At 38.3% G+C, this 25,581-nt stretch overlaps 1 protein-coding gene across 2 annotated transcripts in view; it reads left to right on the top strand.

The window, feature by feature from the left end:
- JAKMIP2 (janus kinase and microtubule interacting protein 2) overlaps positions 1–23,995 on the top strand; it is a 169,504-nt gene extending 145,509 nt beyond the window's left edge. Inside the window, exons 19-22 of one of the 2 annotated variants that reach the window (XM_059063009.2) lie at positions 2,797–3,000; positions 8,121–8,186; positions 11,786–11,856; positions 22,113–23,995. In XM_059063009.2, coding sequence (XP_058918992.1) covers positions 2,797–3,000; positions 8,121–8,186; positions 11,786–11,836 — 321 coding nt within the window. In that variant the 3' untranslated portion in view covers positions 11,837–11,856; positions 22,113–23,995. The remainder of the gene's footprint in view (positions 1–2,796; positions 3,001–8,120; positions 8,187–11,785; positions 11,857–22,112) is intronic. The other variant, XM_067031877.1, reaches the window with a different exon arrangement.
- Positions 23,996–25,581: the final 1,586 nt, after the last annotated feature.

Genomic DNA, 25,581 nt, shown 5'->3' with positions numbered 1-25,581 from the left:
CAGATTGGATGGCAATGTAGATTAAAGAGAAATTGTATTAAATCAAATCTGATTGTCGGGGAGCCTAATCTAGGGATAAAATAATGATGTATTTAATGTGATACATATTTTTAATTCATTTATTTCTGACAACAACCCTAAGAGGTAGAGGGAATATTATTATTTATATATTACATATGAGAAAATGAAGGCTTAGAGAGAGAAAGAACTTGGCCCAGCTTGGTACACAAGTAGGTAGTATTTAGATCTGACTCCAGACATTGTGGCCTTAACTACCGTCATCCAGCCGCAGTAAGAATATATGGGTATGTATAAAATGGATAACTAATAAGAACCTGCTGTATAAAAAAATAAATAAAATTTAAAATTTAAAAAAAAGAATACATGGGGAAATGGGCTGTGCCTTTTTCCTCTCCTCCAGAAGATTGTGCTGACTGAGGAGCACATTTGATCCACTCCCCTGTACCAAATTCATAAAGCATCATTCCTAATATTGGACTACAGCTTGCATTTCTTCTCTCTGTGTAGACACCACCCTGCCCCCCACCATAATACACTGTAATGACTCAAGAGAAAAAGAGGAACATTTCGAGGAGTTGCTAGTAGAGGTTTTTATAATGCTTTCCTGGAAGCAGCCTGAGTCACTTTTGGGAAAAGAGTGAAGCACTTAGCCCCAGCTTATAACAAAGATGAATTAGTACTCCCCACCCAAGATGAATAAGAGATTCTGAGCACTGACTGATGGGGAAAGGAGAGGATGAGTATTGGCTGCTGACTAGAGAATAAAGAAGGAGGTAATTTTTCCCTCCCTTCCTATCCTTTTAGCCTTGCCGTCTCTGCCTACACACGGTAAGATTAAACTGCATGTGTGTGTGTTCTAGGACTGAAGACCATTCAGATAATTATTAATATATTTAACTTTTAAAACATGAGACCTGCTTAGTCCAGGACAGGAGCTTGGAGAACATCCCTCACCAGGGCATGTCCTTTCACCTACATCAGAGTCACAGGGGATAAGATGATAGATTTTGGTAACTGTATCTGAAGCATGTGAAAGAAAAGCAAACTGGGATATAAGAAGCAGTAGACTCTTCATCTAAAAAAGAAAAGCCTCAAGGAAGCATTTTATAGCTAGAGCAACTATAAATCTCAAGAGTATTAAAAAACAGACCAATTACAAAGACTCTAGGCTATATTTCTCAATTTTTATTTTTTTTTCAATTTTTATTTTAAGAAAAAAATGGAGACTGTAAAGCCATCTTCAGAGGTGTGTCATGTGGAAGAGAGGTGGCATTGTGTGTGTGAAATATCTCCAACTTCAAGTATTTTATTCCAACTTGGACCACTTTTCATTGCTTATTTCTAAAAATACGGCCACCACGATACATGTCTTTAAATATCTGTTAAATGAAAGAGAGAACAAACTTATTTTCAGCTACATTTGCAAATAGAAGGATATACAGTTATTATAACAAAGTAAGGACTTCCTAAAAATGAAAAGTATGTGAAATGGACAGGATCCCAAGAAAAAGAACAAATTCTCCATCATCAGAGGAGTTCACGTATTGGCTAGATGATCCTTATGGCATCTTATAAAGGGGATCATCAAAAGGATATTTAAGCGGGAGACGCTTTTTTTTTTTTTTTTTGGCTGAGTTGGGTCTTCATTGCACGCGGGCTTTCTCTAGTTGTGGCGACTGGGGGGCTACTCTTTGTTGCGATGCACGGGCTTCTTTTTTGTATATATAAATTTATTTATTTTTGGCCACGTTGGGTCTCCATTGCTGCGTGTGGGCTTTCTCTAGTTGTGGTGAGCGGGGTCTATTCTTTGTTGCAGTGCACGGGCTTCCTTTTTTTATATATAAATTTATTTATTTTTGGCTGCGTTGGGTCTCCATTGCTGCGTGCGGGCTTTCTCTAGTTGTGGTGAGCGGGGTCTATTCTTCGTTGCGGTGCGTGGGCTTCTTTTTTTAATATATAAATTTATTTATTTTTGGCTGCGTTGGGTCTCCATTGCTGCGTGCGGGCTTTCTCTAGTTGTGGTGAGCGGGGTCTATTCTTCGTTGCGGTGCGTGGGCTTCTTTTTTTAATATATAAATTTATTTATTTTTGGCTGCGTTGGGTCTCCATTGCTGTGTGCGGGCTTTCTCTAGTTGTGGTGAGCGGGGTCTATTCTTCGTTGCGGTGCGCGGGCTTCTCATTGTGGTGCCTTCTCTTGTTGCAGAGCACAGGCTCTAGGCAAGCAGGCTTCAGTAGTTGTGGCTCATGGGCTCTAGAGCGCAGGCTCAGTAGTTCTGGCGCATGGGCTTAGTTGCTCTGTGGCATGTGGGACCTTCCCGGACCAGGACTCGAACCTGTGTCCCCTGCACTGGCAGGCAGATTCTTAACCACTGTGCCATCAGGGAAGTCCCAGTGCGTGGGCTTGTCATTGCAGTGGCTTCTCTTGTTGCGGAGCACAGGCTCTAGGAGTGCAGGCTTCAGTAGTTGTGGTGCATGGGCTCAGTAGTTGTGGTGCGCAGGCTCTACGGTGCAGGCTCAGTAGCTGTGGCTCACGGGCTTAGTTGCTCTTCGGCATGTGGGATCTTCCCAGACCAGGGGTCAAACCTGCACTGACAGACAGATTCTTAACCACTGCACCATCAAGATAGTCCCTAAGCTGGATAAGCTTTGAAATTTATTTTGTTGCTAGGATCCTGTAAGACTAAAATAATACATCCCTCCACATGTACACACGTGTACATTCACACACCACACGTAAGATGCTAAATTCCAAGCTTTTCTAATTCTATGTGCCAGAGAATCCAGGAACTAGAAGCGACTTTGTACAATGCTCTGCAGCAAGAAACTGTTATCAAGTTTGGTGAATTATTAACTGAAAAACAGCAAGAGGAGCTGAGGACAGCAGTGGAAAAGTTACGGCGGCAGATGCTGAGGAAGAGCAGAGAGTACGACTGTCAGATTCTACAGGAGAGAATGGAGCTCTTACAGCAAGCCCATCAGGTGAGGATGTAGTCACTACATCTATGTTGGATGGTACTAAGAAAATGGGACCAAGTGCTTAGTACATAGTGTTGAGTATGAGTAGGGAGAAGCCTGGGAGCTAGAAGCTATGTTCAAAGAGTAAAATAAATAACTATTGTTTTCCACCTACACTCAGAAACAGGACGATGATTTTATAATGAATTAATCTGAAGAAAATTGGCACTTCAGAAGCACTGTGTCATGCTACTGTTTTTGCAACTACTTTGTCATGAAATATCCCTTGAATCTCATGGAGCCTGATTATGTCCCTTATGCTGGGAAGGGACTCTCTGGGACTCACTCCAGGACACAGATAATGCTTCCCTGCTGTTACTCATCCCAGTCCATAACCTAGCCTGATCAAATAATCCAAAGAGGATAAAAGGGAACAAGGACCTTTCTCTTTATTCCCAGAATAAACAGCAACAGCAACAAAGTATGGAAGCTGCCTCTTATTTACTGGCATTTGCTATAGGTCAGGAACTAAACTGAGGGCTCTACTTCCATCATTTCATTTAATCTTGGCAATAGCCCACTACTGTAAGTATTCTTATTATCCCAGCTTAAGAGATCATGATACTGAAGAAAAGAGCGCTTAGGTGATTTGCCCAAGATGACAGATAGTAAGCAACAGAGCCAGAATTACAACCCAGATTGGCCTGACTCCAGTGCACATAAACATTGCATTATACTGTCTTCTACAGCTTGAGTCATCTATAATTTATATGATTTATCTAGACCAGCAAGGCTCAAAATAAACACCCAATATTAACTTATAGCCAAAATTCTTAATTACAACTATTTCTTCATGTCATAGATTGACAGGCAAAAACTAGGGTCCTGGTCAAAAAGCAGATTCTGTAATAATTCCAGAATTGAAAGTTCCAGGCTAGGGTATTTGGTACTCATAAGCTGAAATAATCAACTGGTACAAAATCCAGATGGGCTATACAAGAGGTAAGAATCATGTGGTCATTAGAGATCAAGGTGAGTAGAAAAGGAACAGGGGTTATTTTTTGTGGATCTTTACAGCCTAACAAATTACCCAAGTTAACAGGGAACTCTGAAGCCATTTTGTCCCAGAGATGATAAACACATGCATGTTTGTTTCACTGGTTCTTGAGATTCCATCATAAAGGTTTGGATTTTGACTCTGAAGAGAGTTTTAAAGCTTTCAGTAATAGACTGTATGGTATCATTGCATCAATGCAGGCATTCTTTCCTTCTATAAGGGAATGAACATGTCCTCTGCATAAATTTCTTAGGCTGCAATAGCAGTTAATTAATTTCAGCAAAGAAGGAGGTATGTCATGGAACCACGGAAGTATTTGTTTTTAAGATGGACAAATAGTTATCTAAATTTTTTTATGATTAAAGCCTTGTCAATGCTTTTGTGTGTCTTCAGTCAGCTAAGGTACTTCACTCCCAAAAGAGATGGTTGTTTGTTTTGTTTTAAGTTACCCAGTCTGAACTGTTAAGTATATTACATTTCTAAGCCTCAGAGAGTTTCATTGACATTTACTGTCACCCAAACAGATGTTCATTAGCATATGCCTTTCCAGTTATTTCTTACTTTTCTTTCCTTTCAATCAGTAGCTTTGATTTGAGAGAATTATTCCAGAAGGCATTGGCCAGGATTTGTCATATATAAGTTTATAATGCAGTCTAAATTCTAGAGCATATCACTAACCACTTATTAGACATTTCTGTTTGAATGTTTTAGAGTGAACTCATATAAAACATACCTAAACACACATTCTTATCCTTACTTCTCCCTTACTCTCCCCATCTGCCTGTCTTGGTTAGTGGAACTACCATATGTCAAAGCACTCAAGCTGAAAACCCTGGGGTCTTCCTTGTCCTTCTCACCTTTTCTGATGTCATATTCTTCCTCAAAAGCCTCCATGATTCCAATTTCCAGTTGAGTCTAGTCGTGCTATCTCCAGGTCCTTCAGTAGCTGGCTACTCTTCCCCTAAAACCCAGATTTGAGACAATCTTCATAGCTTACCTTCCTCTCTGTTCATGCAGAACTCTTCCCGTACCTTTTAGGCCATGATTTCCCACCTCCAAGCCTTTGTTTTTCTGACTGCTTACCCCAAAATGTCGTTCAGAGTCTGCTGCACTTATCAAAATCTTCTCATTTTTCCAGTCCCAGTTTAGATCCACCTCTTCAGAATGCTCTCCCTGATGAAGACAATGAACTACATACTACTGAAAAAATCGACATTCCATACCCTTTTTATACACAAATTCAGAACCATTTATTGAGGGCCTGCTTGTGCTGGGTGCTGGGAATGTGATGGTGGAACAAGACATGAAGGTCATTGTTCTCATGTATCCTACAGATGAAGAGGGAAAAAGCGACAACGCAAATGAGCAATAGGGCAATTTCAGAGAGTGTCAATAAGTGCTCTGAAGATGTGTGTGTGTGAGAGAGAGAGAGGGAGAGGGAGAGAGTGAGAGTGAGTTTGAGAGTAGGATTAGCCACTCTAAACTGGCTGATCAGAGCAGGCCTCTCTGAAAATGTCAAAATCCCAAGAAATCAGCCACACAAAGATTTTGGCGAGGTGTCCCAGAAGTTAGGGTCAGCAGGAGCTAAGTCTCTCTCACGGGAATGTTTGGAATATTTAAGGAGCAGAGAGAAGGCCAGTATGGCAGGAACACATGGAGCCAAGGGAAGGTTGTTATGAGATGAATCTGGAGAGGTAAGACAGGCCAAGATCATGCTGGGCCTTGAAGGAGTTTGGGTTTTATTCTGAGAGCAACTTGGCTAACTCCCCCTCTCCCTCTTCCTCGCCCCCTTAAAACTCAAGGGCTGCCGTGATCATTTCACATTCTAAGAGTTCACACTGGCTGCTATAGGTGGATATAGGATGCACAAGATTAGAAGCAGGAAGAGCCGGCAGTAACCTCTCACACAGTCGTGATGGGGGACTTGGTATACTTAGTAGCAGTAGAGACCAAAAGTTGTAGAAAAGGGATCTACTTTGGACTCCATAGAGTTTACTGTTAGACTGGATGGCAGGCTGGCAAGCACATGGGAAGGGCAAAGACATAAAGCCCGCAGCACACAATGTAGCTTACCTAACTCATTTAATAAATATGTATACGCAGCGTCTTTGTGCTAAACACTGTACTGGGTATTAGAGATTGGCGATGAAGTTGTGCATAGTTTCGCCATTGTTTACTTTTTCTGCTTAATCTGTTTTTCCCTGTGTTTTACATTTTTTCTCCCCGTCTGGATGTGATAGTTCTTTGAGATCAGGAACTAATTGATGCCTTGCCTGTATTCTCCATCACATCCGTCACAGTCCTGAACATGTAAGAAGGTGCCCAACAAGCACAGGCTTGGTGGCTGAATAGATGCCATAGTAATTTCATGATTTTATTGGTGTAGTGCTTGCCTCTACATCCAGCAGACATATGAAGGAAGTTCTTGCACACTCAAGGTAGAAATAGCTAGCAAATTTATACTTTCACTGTGTAGCTTTGGAGCATACGCAGTACTACGGAAATACAAGCACACACATCACACACATTTATCATTCACTGTCACACACATCAGCATTCATTGTCACATAATTTCATGGTCCTTCTGACAAAACACACCCTCCCTTCCTGCACAAACCTCACCCTCTTTCCTTTAAAGCAGGATTTCTCAGTCTCTGCACTGCTGACATTTTGGGCCTGATGATTCTTTATCGGGGGGGCAGGGGGGGTGGAGACTGATCTGTGTACTGCAGGATGTTTAGCAGCATCCTTGGCCTCTACCCCTTAGGTGCTAGTTGCACCCCTCCCCCAAGTTGTGACCAGTGATCACATGTGATTCAAAACTGTCCAGAAATTAGATAGTGGTGATGGTTGCACAACTTTGTGAATATACTAAAACCACTGAGTATTACACTTTAAAATAAATTAACTAACTAACTTTTAAAAATGTCCAGACATTGCCAGATGTCATCTGGGGTGCAAAATCACCCCCAGTTGAGAACCACTGTTTAGAGAGAGGAAGATATAATTTCCACGTTCAACTGTTCTTTGTTCTAGCCTCCCTTTTGTCTCCCCACATTGCACTGTAAAACCTCTCCTTCTAAAAAAAAAAAACCTCTCCTTCTATATTATCACGTTGTTTAGCTTCCATTGTTTTCTTCTTAGACTCCAGTTCTCCATTTTCTAATTATTCACAAAAGAGGCATTAAATTACAAGCTTGCCCCGTGTAACCTTGTACCATGAACATACAAGGCCTTTAGATTGCCAGAAGGAAATTTGAAGACTCTTTTCACTTATAAATTATTGTCTATGTAATGTCGATTTCAAATCTGTGCTACTTAAATTACTGGAATTTTGTTATAGTTTACAGGTAATTTCAAAGACATTTCTGGAACTTTTTTGTCTTCAGGATTACTTGTGTTATTCTTGTTAATGGTTTTTTTTTTCCCTAGTTTGTCAGTTCCTTCTTTTGAATTTTTTTGAAGTGGAATCGCTACCTTGTTTTGTGAAAATTGGTCAGTCCTGTTTCATGAGGAAATTCCACCCTGAAACAGATTTGAAATGAGGTTGGAAAAAAAAATATAAGGTAGAACAGAAACCGATGGGATAGTTGCATTTGTGTGAGCCAGTTTTAGCCATTTTTTAATGAGGTAATAAACAGCCAAAAACCTTAATCAAATGGTTTACAACAAAGTTTGTTTCTTGCTCTCTAGTTCTGGGACATACAGCTGTCTCTACAAGGATGTGGCTTTCCCACATCTCACTCCACTCACGTTCCACTGGCCAAAACAGGTCTCCTGACCAAGCCCAAGGACAGTGGGGTGAGAATCATACCTCTCTCACAGGGAAGGGGTCTTTAGGGCTAGACTGACCCAGAAGAGAAAGGGATGGCAAATATTTTTAAAATATAATCAATGACAATGATTTTCACTGTGGGTACGGGTAATTTTTGATCCATGCAATAACCCTCTGGGTATAGAAAATCATGTATGTGACATTTCCAGATGTTATGTTTTTATAGAAAGTTCTGTGTTTAGGTTGGTGAATGATCTTCTTGTTTAACTTAACAGACTGAAAAGCTTCTTTTTCCCTCCCCTTTTTTTTCAGAGAATTCGTGACTTAGAAGATAAAACAGACATCCAGAAAAGACAGATAAAGGACTTAGAAGAAAAGGTACATGTGAAGTTCAATATGTATTTCAATCTTTATTTTTCAGATCAGACAATAATATTGTTTTCACTCACTGTGTTTTCTTTCTTCTCAGCTATTGTGTATCTTGTGTAGGCAGGTATAGTTACAGTAAATGTAAACTCTGCCTGTAGTCAGGCACCAGGATTCTAGCAAAATTTCTGCCTTCAGTTACATTTTTGCCTTTTGTGTTGATTCCTGTCCTTTTCTATAAGTATTTTCTTTCCTCAGTTTTCCCTTTCCCATCTTCACTTCTTTGCCAAAAGTTTCTTCTGAGTTTTGTTACTCTACATTCCTCTTCCTTTTTAAAATCTTTTTAGTCCCTTTTTAAAAAAGTCTTTCCCATTATTCATACAAAGCCCTTTCCTCCTTGTGCTGCAATTTCACCTCAATAATACATTCAGAAATTTAGATTGACACATCAAAACTATGCCCTCATGTCACTTCCCCAGTGGTCTGAGAGAGGAACTGCTTCTTCCAAGTCAGCCAACACTTTTGGCAGGGGTGGGGGTGAGGTAAAGAGGGCATTTGGAAATGTGTGTGTTCTGGGAGAAGGGAGAGGGCAAGCGCAGGGATGCTCCTTAGCTACAGTGAGTTCAACAGTCTTGCATAACAAATAATTATCCTGCCTAGGATGCCAGGGGCGCCCTGCCAAGGAACACAGCAGGGATGGCAAGAGGTGTTCTGTGGAGTTCCAGTCTCATTGACTGGAAGTAGCAGCCTGAATCCCTGTGTTGTGAAAAAGCATGGTTGTTTTGCAGTATCTTTCATGGGCACCCAAGAAGCAAATAGCAAACCACCTGCCATTTCCAAAATAGTGATTAGAATTTGGTCCATCCCAGATGGCTTTTATAGTTGCCCTTATGTGAGCTCAAAGGCCACTGGTAGGGTCCAGTAGCCAAACAATCAGCCACCTAGATTCTTATGGCAGGCTGGGTCTTCATGTACTTATTTGAGCTTGGGTAAGTGACTTTATCCACTGTGTCTAAGCCATATCTATTCAATAGGGATGGTAACACTCACCCTCACCTCCTCTCATGGGTTCCATGAGGAAAAAAATGAGGTCACTTACATGAAAATTAGGAAACACTGAAAAAGTATAAGTCAAATTAAAGTATATTTTTTTAAATTTCCAAATGTAAAGTTACATATCTTACACAAAATTTTAAATTTGAATTTTCCTCATTTCCAAAGTATGCTATTTAGTTCTTTAGGGTAAGAGTGTAGTAAACGAAAAGCTGCGTCTAATTTCCCAGTGTTTGGCAGAAAGACCCATAGAAAGCAGGGGTTGTCCGCAGTTTCCCTGGCTGTCAAAGGACACACCTGCTATCTTCCGTTTTCCACGTATTTAAATGGCTACTTGGTCCTAGTCAGTCTCTCTGCTAATTCGTAAATAGTCCTGGGGTGGCTCAAGGAGGAAGCTGCCAGCTCTTCCCCAGAAACTTCATTCAGTTCAGTCCCCACTTAACTGAGGAAAAACAACCAAATAAAGGAATTTTCTAACATCTAGTCACGTCACCACCCTAGCCAAATTAAGTGTGAACTTTTCATTTTACAGGTCTGAACTTCTTAAATATTTATGATAATAGAAAACAGAAAATGACGATTATTTAGCTATCAAAGCAGCATATTCCATACGTAGTACTAAACTAAGCCACTTCAAAAACAATCCAGTTGGTTTTCGATTAAAGGTTGGAATGACAGATGAGGTTTATAAAGTACCTTCTATTCACTTGACCTCAATTCTACTTATCCAAAAGCATAAAAAAGGCTAAAGATCACTTATGTCAGGGATAGTCTTCATTCTTTCCCCTGGAGTACTTGAACACCTTCTCAGGGTACATACAGTATTCCTTCCTTGTTCCTAATTCCCATGCACACAGTGAGTATAAATCAGGTGATAAAAACAAACATAGCAAAATTGCTTCCTATGTGCCACTCTTCACCATCCAAGGCACTTCCATGTTCATCATCTCATTTGATGATGAATTATCATTAATTATAATTATTAATTATAATAAATATTAATTATTATAATTAATTATAATTATCCTGAGAAATATACCACAGATATTATGTTCCCCTTTTATACAGATAATAAAACAAAGGCTCAGAGACATTAAACAACTTTCCCCAAATCATATAACCAGTCTATGGCAAATCAAGACCAGCGGTCAGGTATCTGACCCTAAGTGCCACAGCCTGCCTACCACATAGCATGGAATTTAGACTCTCATTGTAAGTCAAGTGATGGGCATCCCCTCATGCCCAGAGAGGTAGCTCTGACACCTGACCTTCTCATGGGAATAGTGGAAGCCTTCCATTCCTCTCCTCCATCCACTCCTGCTACATGTGCCATCCTATTACTATCCATCTTCAAGGAATGGAAAAAAAAAAAAGGACAGAGTTTCTGCTTTTCATAGTACTAGACCAGTCACTAATACATGGCTCTTCACACCATGTTTATAACTTGTTCATGCAATTTTGCCACAGTGAAGCAAGAGCCTTATAAGTATGGCATTAAAGGAAATATGCAAATAATATGCCCAATATGAGACTGCCATACAGGACCCTATTCAAAAATGTCATGTCCAACAGAAGCCTCCGGAAGTGTGATAACAAGGCAAAAGACTTCATGACTCTGTAAGAGTAAATCACTGAGGAAATCAGTATTTGAAAAAACTGATCTGACCTATGACATTTTATAATTAGTATAAAGTTGGTTTTCTACCAGTGCTACACAAGTATATTTTCCATCCAAGTATCTGCTTCTCTGGTGAAGGTTCTTGGTGAAGAGAGAAATATCGGACTCCATTTAACTTCTGTGAGTCAAATAAGGAGAAATCTATCTCAGAAGCATGACAGCCTGGAGTGACAGCATTCATTCACTGTGTGAAGTTATTTCTGATGAATAAGCATAGTTCATACCAGTAGGAGGACCACATATCCTCACTCAACCAGGACAGACCCAGGTTATACCTGTTGCCCTGATGTAATTACTAATACAATTCCATTTCCCTCTGAGGAGTGCCCCACTGTGGATAAGTGATCGTATGTTTACCCTACAGATTAATATTCTTCCTGCTCTGCCTTAGTCCTAAAACCTAACACGTTAACCAAATAATGATAGCATTGAGTGATTGTGTACACTTTGATCATTTTTAATTTTTTAAATTACCCTCTCACACATTAAAAATAGAGACAATAACATGTAATATAGTAGGACTTGGAAGGTCTAAGCTCTAGGCTTCACTATACCATCAGATTATATGCAATTAGACTATTGATTAACTGCTCTGTGCTTATTTTTCTTACTTATAAAATTAGGAGCTTAGACCGATTGCCTGTTAAGACCCTCTCAGAGTTCTAAAATGTATCAGTCGATGTTAGTTGAACACCAGTTATTCATTGCATTGCTTTACCAGTGGATAAATAAAAGGTATGGTTTTTTGAAATAAAAGTTGTTTGGTGTATATATGAGAAATGGTCAGATTTGAGCAAAGTGGAAAAGCTGAGGTTTTGTACAACCTGACTGGCAGTACAGAAATTCAGATTTACATAATCTTCTTCTTTTTCTTCTGCAGTTTCTGTTTCTATTCTTGTTCTTCTCTCTTGCCTTTATTCTATGGCCTTGATGTCAAGGTGCCTCTTACAGGTAAGATTCCATTTAATTCTCAAAATGTGCTTCTAAGAGGTATTTGATAAGAAGGATGCTGCATATAATTACTATGCCCATGTTTTTAAAAAACAAATACACTGGGTATTTAAATGCCAATCTTAAATGCCATAAAATGAGAAATAGATCCAATCCATTTGGGTGATTATTAAAGAAATGAAGCAACCATGAAGCATGATGGAAATCAAGAATTTTTTTCTAGCTAACTGTCTTGCTTTGGGAAGTCATGATGTCTGTGGATCTGTGAATTCTCATTGCAGCCCCTCATTATACTGAAAGAGTCATTTCTGTATCTGCAAAGTAAAAAAATATGAGTATGTTTTTAGTGTCTCTTCCAGGTTGAAAATTCTGCTTCTGTAAATCTAACAAGTTAAAAATGACTGATTTTTTTAACCCTTTCTCCCAGTCCCTCTTCGTCAGGACTCAGGAAAAAAGGCTATTTAGGGAAATTGGATCTTGTTTTAAAATAAGATAGTTTTCAGTGTCAATTTAGAAAAAAAATGAAGACTCACTATTATTATATTATCAAGTCAATTTCTTATGAATACAAGTATAAATCATCTTAGACAGTGATTCCCAATGCTATTAAAAATACAGATTCCAAAGCCTTACCTCCTATTTAATGAAGCAGATTACTGGACATGGGGATGAGACAGAGGGTGAGAAAGGTGGAGAGTAAAGATTGATCTATATTTTTAACAAGCATACCAGGTGATTCTGATGTCTACCCAGGTACAGAAACCACAAACCTTAACACCATTATTTAAAAATAAACAAGAGCTAGCTGCTATTCTAAATCTGTTTACCATGGTGTGTGTCCACTTTGGTTATCCTATTAAGTTATATTATGTAGGGATTTTTCCTGGACTTCACGTTACTTAACATTTTCTATAACAAGTTGAAAAATGGAAGAGAGACACTTTCTCTCTCTGTGGGTATCAACTCTGTTACCTGGATGTGAAACAGAAAAGCAAAAGTACTTTAGCATGACCTGATACAAAGAAGGAGTGAAGCAGATATCCCGAGAAAGTTTTATCCTCATATACCCAACTCCCTGGCTTTATTCCTTCCTCCAAAACATTTTCTTTTCAGACTGAGAATTATCCTCTGTTTGACAAGAGGGGTGGTAACCTTGCAGCACATAAGGAAGAGGACTTAGTTTCTTAAACTGAATGAAAATATCTAAAGAGAAATGGGCGAGATTCTCTAGGAAAGGGTCAAAATGGCCAGAGCATGAGAAAACAAACAGCCCTCCCATCCCCCAAATAACAGTCAATCAATGAGGCAAATAAAGTTCATTGAGACACAAGTACTACATGGTGGTGTAGGGAAGAAAAATCAAACTTCATAAATACATAAATACTAGCTAGAAAATGAGTAGGCTTGAACATTAATATCAATAATGACTAACAATTACATGCTAGGTGCTTTTCTAAGCAATAGATACATTAATCCTCACAAAACCCCCTAGAAAGTAGGTGTTGCTTTTATTTCTTCTTTTTACAGTTGGAGAAACTACAGCATGTGATTTTCCCAAGACCATATAGCTACAGTGGGCAGGACTAGGATTTGTACCCAGACAGGCTCACGCCAGAGTCCATTTTTAACCCCATTCTGCCTCACAAATGAAGAGGGCCTTTCTCTCACATTTTGAGTATTATTTATGTTCATATATATCAGCAATCAGAGGGGTCCTATCTACAATCTGTGTACTACTACATAGCTCTTGGGTTTTGAAATTGCAATGTGCTCATCTCCATACCTTTTCTAGTTTTTTGTAACTCCTCGAGGGATATGCAACATTTGATTTGCTTTTCCTCCAGAGGCGTGCGTGATTAACACCTGGGAATGGTCGAATGAAAAAATGCAATTATAATTAAGAATAATAATATAGCAAATTAATGTGGCAGTGAATCTGGGTAGTAAAAATATGTAGAGCAAAAAGGCTGAGTAGGGTATACAGCTTTGAAGTTAACTCTACTGTTAAGTTTGAATCCCGCCATATACTAGCTATGTCATGGTAGGTTTAGACCAAGATTAGGTTTCCTATTCCATAAAATGGTTATAATTATATTAACTACAGCATGGTATTATGTTGAAAGAATTAAATAAGATTGTACATATAAAGGATTTGCCACATTGACTGGCACATGGTTCAGTAATCAGCAACTCTTAGCTATTATAAAAAAGAAAAAAGAAGTCGGCTATCACATTTACTGAGTTTGCAAATATACAAGTTTGAAAATAAAACCTCTAAGTACTGCCGAGTAGTTTACCACCTAAACCAAAAGGAGTAGTTACCTTTTCATCTCTTCTTTTCTGAGAATAATCTGGATTTCAATAATACAAGGGAATAAGACATTACTGGAAACTGATTAATGCTACTTATATGTCCAAAGCAGGCAAGAGAGAGGTAGGAGGAAGTAAGGAAGAAAAGTGCTTTCTTATTGGCGGGTAGTAAGAGCATGCTGCAAATAACCACAAAAATATATTTCCTATTAAATTAATGATTTATATTCTGCTCTAAACCTAAGACTAACTTAAATTGTATATAAAGATAGCCTCCTTAAAATGAAATGACTTATGCTTCTTTCCTTTTAGCAATTACCTAAGTCATTTTTATCAGTAATGATCTAGAAGCTGCTGAAAGCTCCTAAGGTACCCTTACTGCTTTCAGTGGTTGCTGACTAAATAACTCAGTTAGTGCGTTATCGTGGGACTTTTACCTTAAGTAGGGGAACCCCATGTAGTTTTGGGAGATACCATCTGCTCATGTGTTCATTTTTTTCCTTCCAGTTTTATTGTGATATTATTGACATACAACACTGTGTAAGTTTAATGTATACAGCATAATGATTTGACTTACATACATCGTGAAATTATTATCACAGTAAATTTAGTGAGCATCTACAGAATTTTAAAAAAAGAAAAAATTTTTTTCTTGTGATGAGAACTCTTAGGTTTTACTCTCAACAACTTTTATATATAATACACAATCACGTTAATTATATTTATCATGTTGTACATAATATCCCTAGAACTTATTTATCTTATAACTGGAAGTTTGTACCTTTTGATTGTTCATCCAGTACCTCTTCCCCCTACTCCTCGCCCCTGGTCATCACAAATCTGATCCTTTTTTCTATGAGTTTCTTTGTTTGTTTACTTGTTTTTGAAGTATAATTGACCTATAACACTATGTTAGTTCCTGTTAACACAACATGGTGATTCGATATTTCTGTACATTTCAAAATGATCACCACAATAAGTCTAGTTACAAGTTGTTACTACAACTTATTGACTATATTCCCCACACTGTACATTTCATACCCAGGACTCATATATGTTGCAACTGGAAGTTTGTACCTCTCAATCTCCTTCATGTATTTCTTTCCTCCAAGTATTCTGTATTTTTATTCTAATAAATAGTGTACCACTAATTCTTCCATGTTAGACACTTACACAGGAAGGCAAAGGAAAGAAGAAAATGAGAGGAGTGCAAAAATAGCTATCCCCAGGTTAGTTGTTACATCCAGGTTACAATGACCATTGAAAATCCTCCTCTTCTGAGGAGGGATGGATTAGTGAAGAACAAAACAGAACCAGCTTTGTTTATTTTGAAGTTGGGAAGACCAGACAGAGAACAGGTGATCGTGATTCTTCATCCACATATTCTAGTTCATTTTTAACGATACTTCTCTGGTGTCAACCATGAATTTTTGACTTGAGAGCTCAATATTTTCGCTTCCTGTCTAGTAACATAAACCATGTTAAAAGGCACATAATATTGCGTTGTTGTTCTGATCTCCAAAAAACTTAGCAATAAATGCTGTATTATAAAAACAGCCACAGCTGATTAGTTACAAATTCTCCATTAAAATATATGAATGTTTATTTCTCATTTACATTTACATTTTTTTCAGTCCCTCTTACCAATAATGCCTATAGGCGAGTGTGGAAAACAAATGGCAATTGACCAATATCTACAATATACATTGTTTAAAATAGGAGAATTTTGCTCCTTGTTCTTTTATATTGGTAAAAGAAGTCCTTTTGATGCAGCATTATATGCTAGCTAACCAGCCCTTCCTTTATGTAAACATATCCATTAGCCTTTATCTAATCGTATTAAAATTGTTTCACTATCCGTCTCACACATTAAACTGTTAGTAAAGCATAGGGTAGGGCTTATGCTGTATTCATCTTTGTATCTTCAGTGTCTGCAACAATGCCTTATATATACTTAGGTGCTGAATAAATTTTAAGTTGACAGATGGACTGAAGGGCAGATGTATGAATGAATAACTTGCTGGGTAAATGAAAGTGAAAGCAGATTTGTGACCTGTTAGATCAGGGCCCTGGATAGCATAGTAATGTAACACCAAGATAACTATCCAGTTTGTTCTTTATATGTTGTTTGGAGAATAACTTAAAGAATGAGTGAACAGAGGAAAGAATACATAAACATATTCTCCCCCAACTCCACAGGGGGGATATCTTACTTACTGGAGTCAGTGCTTCTCAGACACTCTCATAACTCACTCTTCATACAGCAGCCCAAATGAGTTTTAGGAAACACCCATCTAATCATGCCCACTTCCTGGGAAAGCATCATCATTAGGGTCAAATCACGGTTCCTTAATGTGGCCAAAAAAGCCCTGTCTGATCTAACTACAGACTAGCTGAGGCCTCGTGTTATTCCAAGATTTACCCTGATGAGCTATACTCCTTTCCACCTACCACAGAGGTCTGCCCATTCAGCCCTTGTGTGCAGAGTAGAGTCAGTTCTCTATAGCCACAGGTTCCACAACCTTGGATTCAACCAACTGTGGATGGAAAATATTCAGAAAAAAATAATTCCAGAAAGTTCCAAAAAGCAAAACTTGAGCTTGCTGCATGCAGGCAACTATTTACATAACATTTCCATTGTATTAGGTATTGTAAGTAATCTCGAGATGATTTAAAGTATATGGGAGAATGTGCATAGGTTATATGCAAATACAACACCACTTTATATAAGGGACTTGAGCATCCTTGGATTTTGGTGGGAGGTCCTGGAACCAATCCCTCATGGACACGGAGGAACAACTATACTTTCTGTGCTGCTTTATCTAGTGAACACCTGCTCACTCATCCTTCAGATCTCAGCTCACTTGTGATTCCCTCAGGGAAATCTTCCTAGATTTCACTCCCAGTCAAATGTTATATGCATTTGGAGTTTTTGGTTTTGTTTTGTTTTGTTTTAATTACTGCCTCTCGCCTTCCTTGCATATAAAGTTCGTGAGGGCAAAGACCATAGATGTTTTCTTTCCCCTTGTATCTCAGATACCTAGACAGTGTCTAGCACATAGTTGACAATCAATAAATGCATTTTTAATGATAGTAATGACACTATAACAAGGAAGAGGACATCCTGTTTTGCAGCTGAAAAAGTACATTTTGTGTCCATTATTTTATGTAATACTTAACAACAGTTCTGGAAAATAGATACTATTATACCCCTGTAAACATTAATTTCCTAATTAAAAATTAGCAGGTAATAGCATCTACTATTTTTCTGAGGATTAAGTAATATTATATAAGTAAAGTAACCAATATAGTACCTAGCCCATAGAAAAGATCATTAAAAGCCAAGTTTCTAGGACACACCAAGCGTTCTGTTTTAGATCATGCATTCTGAGACGTGCTTCCCTCTACCTGGACCACATTTCCAACAGCACCATCAACTAGTTAATGTCCATTTGTCCTTCCCATCTCAGTGTAAAATTAGGGACTCAGGGGAGCCTTCCTTGATCCTCTAGCTTCAGTTAAGTTTCATTCAAAATTATTTATCTTCTTTACTAGGATTCTCATGGACCAATAATCTAACAATCCTCCATATCAGTTTCCTCATCTATAAAATGGAAGTAAGAATAACAGCTACCATTTATTGGATACTGTACGATAAGTTGTATATAAGGGTTGACAGATTGAAAAGTATTGGGAATGGCCCTTAGGGTCCTAGATGGTACAGTATAACTGGTTAGATGGTGGTACCCTTTACTATGAAAAGCATATATGGAAATCAGGAATAGGGTGTGACTGCTGTTCATGATTTTTGGCTATTTGTCATAACCAGAGAACAGGAGTTAGCTACAGTTTGTTAATCAATGTGCCTCTAAGTACGTGGTCCATAAAGGATCTGAACCAACTTCTAACAGTTAGAAAACTCTGAAGAACAGTGAACATAAGTAGCCTATCAATTGATCTTGGCACATATTTGCTAGGTTTCTTCTGTGAACTGGGCAATGTGACAGGTACTTGGATACTAGAATCAGAAGTCAGAAATGACATCACTGTATTCATCAACTTAGAGTCTGGTGGCGTGTCGTAAACTCTCAGAAGGGATGACTGCAGTCACTGTTTTACAGAGGAGGAAACTAAAGCTCAGCGCTGTAGAGCAATACATTCAAAAGAATCCCTGAGGTTTTGTAATATCCAGAAGGGCCTTCTGAATCAAAGATGAATTTGTATTTTATACAGTTTTAGTTATAGCATACTGACCTTTAGGTCATTGAAAATGGGTCATCTGTGGTGACCCATTGGATACTACTTCAGTTTTCATAACACCTGTTTGAATAAACCTGGCTTTGCTGTAGAAATCATAGTTCCTTTTACAGATACTCAATTTGCAGAAATTTAACATTCTGGGAGACTGCCTATAAATCCATTTTTTTTTAAAAACCAACATGGTTTTACTCAAATGATGGGCTTTACTTCAGTTGTGATGGGGAGAAATGGTGCATACGTGCTTCGAAACAGAATTTAGGATTTATCTCTGAGGTTATATAAATTGAAAATTTGCAAGTAAAAGACTTTTATGTTTACATATTTATTTTATATATAAAAACACTGGGTGTGTGTGTGTATGTATATACATATATATTTATAGAGAGAGCGTGCACGTGCACACAGACACACACACACCTTAAAGCATCTTTTATACAGGTTCAGATTAGTTCTCTTCTTTACCAGGGATTATGGGAATATTATAGCTGTAACGAGTTGTTTGGGGCTCTCATCTCAGTAGGATGTAAGTCTGAGCAATCTATTTTAAAAAAAAATAAATTTATTTATTTATTTTTGGCTGCGTTGGGTCTTCATTGCTGTGTGTGAGCTTTCTCTAGTTGCGGCAAGTGAGGGCTACTCTTCGTTGCGGCGCGGGCTTCTCACTGTGGTGGCTTCTCTTTGTTGCGAAGCACGGGCCTTAGGCTCGTGGGCTTCAGTAGTTGCAGCACACGGGCTCAGTAGGTGTGGCTCGCAGCCTCTAGAGCGCAGGCTCAGTAGTGGCGCACAGGCTTAGTTGCTCCATGGCATGTGGGATCTTCCCGGACCAGGGCTCAAACCCATGTCCCCTGCATTGGCAGGCAGATTCTTGCCACCAGGGAAGCCCTGCAATCTATTTTTATCAAAACAAGGCTTTCACTTATTTCCCTCTCTCATCCTTTAATTAAATCTTAGGTTGGTTCCCCAGTTTTTTTAGTCATTTCCAGTTCTTGAAAGTCTAGCCTAATTTAAAAATTCAGCTTCAGTCTCTGCTTCATCTCATTTCTTCCCTTAACCCCATGGTGAAGGAGATGCACGAGCTGGCTTCAAGAGGTCTCTTCCTCTGCCCTCTTCAAGGTTCAGCTCTTCTGGAGGGCAGGGAAGAGGAAGAGGGAAAATGATCCATGCCTCTCAACCCCTGGGCAGTGGTTATGGCCCCCTCCCTGGTGGTTGAAGCTGGCTATTACTGACCAGTTCTTGTTGTATTTTCTATGAGAGGTGATGGGGCCATTTGGAGGGTCATATGTGTGAAGTCTTTAGAAGCCCAGTGCACTATTCCCTGCCTGGCTGGGGCCCAAGCCCTTCCACTGAAACTCTGGATCTCATCATTGGTGGTACTGGCCTCAGCTCTTGTTGGGAAGGAAGTTACTGCCCCTGTTTCGCCTTGCCATTCCTCTGCGGTTCTCTGCCTAGATAGACAAAGGAGGATGAGAAATAGATGAGCATTGCTCTGTGTTTGTGCAATAGAATGCATGTCTTCTTTGTGCCAGCACCACCAATCTCTATGCTTTTTAGCACCCTCCCCTCCCTCCCACAGTGTACTTTCATCCCAACTATGGCAGTTCCTTCCCAGTGATTCTCTTCTGTGACTCAGTCACTCTTTCATCTCAGTCTAATCTAATCTTTGGGAGTAGACAAAGGAGCTCTGCAAATACAAGTTCGAAATATTTCGAACTTGCACCTATGGCACCTATGGCAGGAATTTCTTTGAATCTCTAATTTGCCTCTGTATGGTGGACTGGAAGCATCCTTAAGGTACTACATGCCTCCTTTTCCACCACTTTGGATCTTGGTCACTATTTCTGGAGTGCCAGTAAAATCCTGCTACAGAATTCGTATATTTACCTTATAGATGGGGAAATTAAGCCTTGGAGAATTTAAATGACTTTTCCATGGAAATCCCATTTTCTCCATCCATGCCATGGCCTAAAGGCCATGTCCTTAGGCAGCACATGGTAACATGTCCTCTGTGCCATTTTCTGGCTTTATTGGAATAGCATATTATGTCCTAAACGTCTACCCAAGCAAAAACCCAGACACATGGACTTAAAGAGGAACAGGGATAAGAGACTTGACTGGCATAGCCCAGGGAAATACCTTCTCAGAGATACTCTGGGACCAAACAAGAAATCTGTGTGGCAAAATTCCCAGGGAATCCTCAGGTCAGGACCTTGGGGTAGAGACCATCTGCCATTAAATACAATTGTTGGGGAGGGAAGGTGACATAAAAGTAAGTCACTGAAAAACATAGATAGACCAGCTTTTAAAATAATATCTTATGCTACTGACAAGGGCTTAATTTCCAAAATATACATACAGCTCATACAACTCAACAACAAAGAAACAAATGACCCAATCAAAAAATTGGGCAGAAGACCTAAATAGACATTTCTCCAAAGAAGACATACAGATGGCCAATAGGCAACATGAAAAGATGCTCAACATCACTAACAATTAGAGAAATGCAAATCAAAACTACAATGAGGTATTACCTCACACCAGTAAGAATGGCCATCATTTAAAAGTCTACAAATAACAAATGCTGGAAAGGGTGTGGAGAAAAGGGACCCCTCTTACACTGTTAGTGGGAATTTAAATTGGTACAGCCACTAGGGAAAACAGTATGAGAGTTCCTTAAAAAAATAAAAATAGAGTTGCTGTATGATCCAGCAAATTCAAAAATATAAATGCATCCCTATGTTCATAGCAGCACTATTTACAATAGCCAAGACATGGAAGCAACCTAAATGTCCATTGTCAAATGAATGGATAAAGAAGATATGGGAGATATATATATATATATGTATATATATACACAATGGAATATTACTCAGCCATCAAAAAAGAATGAAATAATGCCATTTGCAGCAACATGGATGGACATTATCATACTAAGCAAAGTAAGTAAGAAAGAGAAAGACAAATACCATATGGTATCACTTATACTTGGAATCTAAACATACCTATGAAACAAAAAAAGACTCATAGATACAGAGAACAGACTTGTGGTTGCCAAGGGGGAGGGGTTTAGGGGAAGAAATGAATGGGAGTTTGGGATCATCAGAGGCAAACTATTATATACAGGATGGATAAACAACAAGGTCCTACTGTATAGCACAGTGAACAGTATTTAATACCTGTGACAAACCATAATGGAAAAGAATATATATATAATATATATCCATATATATCCATATGTATATATATAACTGAGTCACTTTGCTGTACAGAAGAAATTAGCACAACATTGTAAATCAACTATACTTCAATAAAATTTTTTAAAATACAACAAAATGAAAATAATATTTTAATTGAGCTTCTCAAGGCATTGGCTTAGAAGGTCCCAGAAAGAAGGCAATAATGATAATAGCTAATATTTCAGGCCACTTATATGAGACAAGAACTGTTAATTGCTTTACATGCCTTACATTGCAGTAACCCTTGAAATAGATACTTCTGTTCTCTCATTTTAAATTAAAGAAATTAAGCTTAGAAATTTTCTTTATATAACATGCACAAGATCATGCAGTTCCAAGAGGTGGTAAAAAATAAAAGATGGTTTTTTCTTTTAAAAAAAGAGTTTGTGCTTTTATTCTGTTTCAGCTATTGACAGAAATGATGATTAAAGAATTTCTCCCTCTGTTTTACAGAATAACCGAAAACACGGATAAGACTGCAGAAAAGCAGATACTTCTAAACCTTCAAAGATGGCAGAAATGTTTACAGCAGTGAAAGGGAGATCAAACGCTTAGAACTATAATGTAGCCAGGACTACAGCTGTGTATTTTAAAGCCATTATTCAAGGTTTCTTACTTGACAGTTCCTACATGACCCTGTTGAAAATCTACAATATATGCTGCATTTAATGAAACATGTGTAGGTCAAACCAGAAGGAAAGAACAATAAACATAGATTGCCTGAAGAAAACATTTCAGCAATGGAAACAGTTTCAGCAGATCAAGCAAAGATGTGTCTTGGACATGGAACCAAAGTTACAAAGAAACATTCTACCCCTGCTGTGCAGGGGATGTCATTTTAATGTAACACTACACCCCATGGAAACACTAGTCCTGAAATAAACATCATTTTAAAAAATCAAACAAACAAATAAGGGTGGGTGGGGATTGAAGCACGAGGAATACCTATGAGGAGCTATTTACAATAAAATATTTCATTTGAAAAGTCTGGTTTCTTACTACAGGGATTTGCTTTTCTGTCTTTATTATTGTTTAAAACTCAGGAACTGAGACATCTGCAATTTGAGTGAGAAGAAAAGCAGTGTCTGGTTTGTTTTTCTGCAAACAGTGGAGCTTGTGGAATGCATTCCACACATGACAAATGAGAAGTGGAATCACAGTGACCCCGACTAAACTGGCAACCAAAGTGAAAGACCCAGGCGAATGCAACATAAGAAATAACAGCAGATGTTGATGCTTCCTTGGTCTTCTGTCACATCTGTGGTCCTCCACGAACAACAAACTGATCTCATTCATATTGAAAATTAAGAAGATGATGCTCTAAATCACAAGCTCCCTGACTTAGTTCTGTTTAGAATGTCAAGACTATAGGGCCAGAGGCACCTCTGAATATTTCCATTTCCAAAATACTGGTCTTCAAATGGCTGCTTAAAATTGCCTGCAAATAACATGTTATGTGATTTGATACAAATAGAGATGATAAGTAAACTTCTACCAACAGTTGAGTTTACTACAGAGATGTGACTATTAAATGAAATTATGATTATTTTTAGAAGTATCCTGATATGCTTAGAGCATTCTGACCTCTTGTCACTTAGACTGATAACATGTTTTTTTTTCCCCAGAGATCTGACAGCAACAAGGTAGCTCTACTTTTTTATATAAAAGTAACATTGTGTTACTGATAAGGTCATTTTCTACCAGAGACAATTAGAAGACTGGTACTTTCCTAAGTTATGTAATACTGAGTCTTGGATTCGGCTCTGAGAGCAAATAAATGTTCCTGAAAAGCTAATTTTAGCCTCATTTACTGTAGATAACAAACAGCCTCAATTTTTCAAATTGTCAACGTTTTATTTACAGGGCTAGCATTCCCATGCATTAAGAATGTGTATAGGGAACCAGAAACTCTTTCTGTGAAATGCTACACAAATTCTTCCACACATGGGTTCAGTATCTTATTCTTCAGTTTTAGCACTGGCATTTTCAAAGCCAGAACAATAACTGAAGAATGTACAAGAAAAGCTACAATGCAGGAATCCCACTTTTTGTTCTTATATTTACTGCTGACCCAGGTATCTTTGGCCCAGTCACTTAACCTCTCTGTGCCTCAGCTTCCTCGTCTGCAAAATGAGGTTAAAATGCTTTTTCATAAAGGTTTTTTGTTTGTTTTTTCTTTTTTGTTTTTTGAGGGGGTTTTTTGCAATTCTGGAACAAGAGGTGCTTAAAGTAGCACGAAGTGCTTTGTAATTATAATGACTGGTATATGTGACTTTCTTGTGTTGTTGAGAAAGAGTCCCCTGTGTAATAAAATAGTGCTTCAGTTTGGTTCAATCTAAGCACCGTAGCACTGAAGCTTTCCCATCAACTGCTAGCAATAAAGATTGAGCGATCCAGAACCAGGATCCCTAATCACCTATAGTAAATAGATCATTCTCATGCTACTGAACAAGTTAGAAGAATGTGTAATTTCAATGATAAGCATTTTCTAGCTCTCCTTACTGTATGTATATGCATGCCATAATACAAAACTCCACTTTTATCATAGGAGAGCCAGACATGAAATTAAGGTTTGAAGTGAACTGAGACTATCACATAATTAGTCTAATTATCCCTTTCATTTGGAGGGGGAGGCCTTGTGAGATGTCCTATTGGGAATATACAATATAACTATCCTTCTGCTGGATTCTTTGTTCAACTGGGTAGGTTCAATATTAAGTATGAATAGTACATGCATTGTGCAGGCAATATGAAAAAGGGTGCTACTACAGTTTGTGACCCAACACTTTCAAATCTCAGTCAGAACATATGGAAGAGGATAAATTACTCTCCCATATCTTAGATGACTTTTCCATTGGCCATTCCAGGGTGCATCTGAGCAAATTCATACCCCATCTGCTCCACCAAACCTACTTTCTTCCTCTTCATCTTGCTTTCCCCACCAAGAAACTTGTAGGTTAAATTTTATATCCAAGCACTGACTGGGGTTTGAACAATCAGAAATATTTATTGAAATAATGTAGTTTAATCATGTACCTTATCTGCTATAAATCTGATTGTATCACATACACACAAAATCATACAAGAGCGATGCCCATGAGAATGACCATCTAAGCAGCTTTAGATGTGTTTAGGGAAAATGCAAAAAAAAGGGGGGTTAGCTTAAGATCCAGGAGATTAGCAAATTTCTCTAAGATTTTAAGCTGAAAGGTGATATTTTTAACCATACCTCACTCATGGTCCTCAAAATTAACATATCTTGGGACAGGGCTAAATATTTTGATAGGCACATTCTCTGTTATCCATTTCCACAATTATAAAAAACAGCAAAATTGTACATGTGTGTTCCAGTCACTCATGGATCCACAGAAATGGACCATATCTAAATGAATGCTTCCCTTGCATACTATGTTCAGCAAGCATAAAAAGTGTCTCAATGATGGAGAGTGACTCCACTTCTTACAGAGATCAAATGATCCCCACTTGGGTCTTTAATATCTGCTTTAATTTATACATCTTAACTATCCTGACATATTTGGCAAATGGGTTAGCAGCAATCAGAACAGCATTCTTCAGAGTTCATTTTACTTAATTTTTCTTAACAAAGTGTTCATCTCTTGGAAAATAAACATAACTGAAGATATTAAAAAAAGTTTGAGATAAAAATGAAAGTCCCAATTTAGCACGGCTATGGAGGACAGGAAAAGTTTCATGAGAAAGGGATAAGAAATAGAAGACTATATTTGACTATAAAACTAGAAAGCATCTATTACTAAATTGACTGTCTAACTTTTTTTAATGGCCACCCAAGTTTTGTTTTAGATAACACTAGAATTTGCTAAAAATAACTATCAAATCCCTTTTAACTTACATCATATAAATGAAATTTTTGCCAAGAGCAAGGTTTTTAGGGGTAGAAGAA

The sequence above is a fragment of the Kogia breviceps genome, chromosome 4 (assembly GCF_026419965.1).
Source record: "Kogia breviceps isolate mKogBre1 chromosome 4, mKogBre1 haplotype 1, whole genome shotgun sequence".
Classification (NCBI taxonomy): Eukaryota; Metazoa; Chordata; class Mammalia; order Artiodactyla; family Physeteridae; genus Kogia; species Kogia breviceps.
Note: the sequence above shows the minus strand (reverse complement) of the source record. Positions and strands in the feature narration are given on the sequence as shown.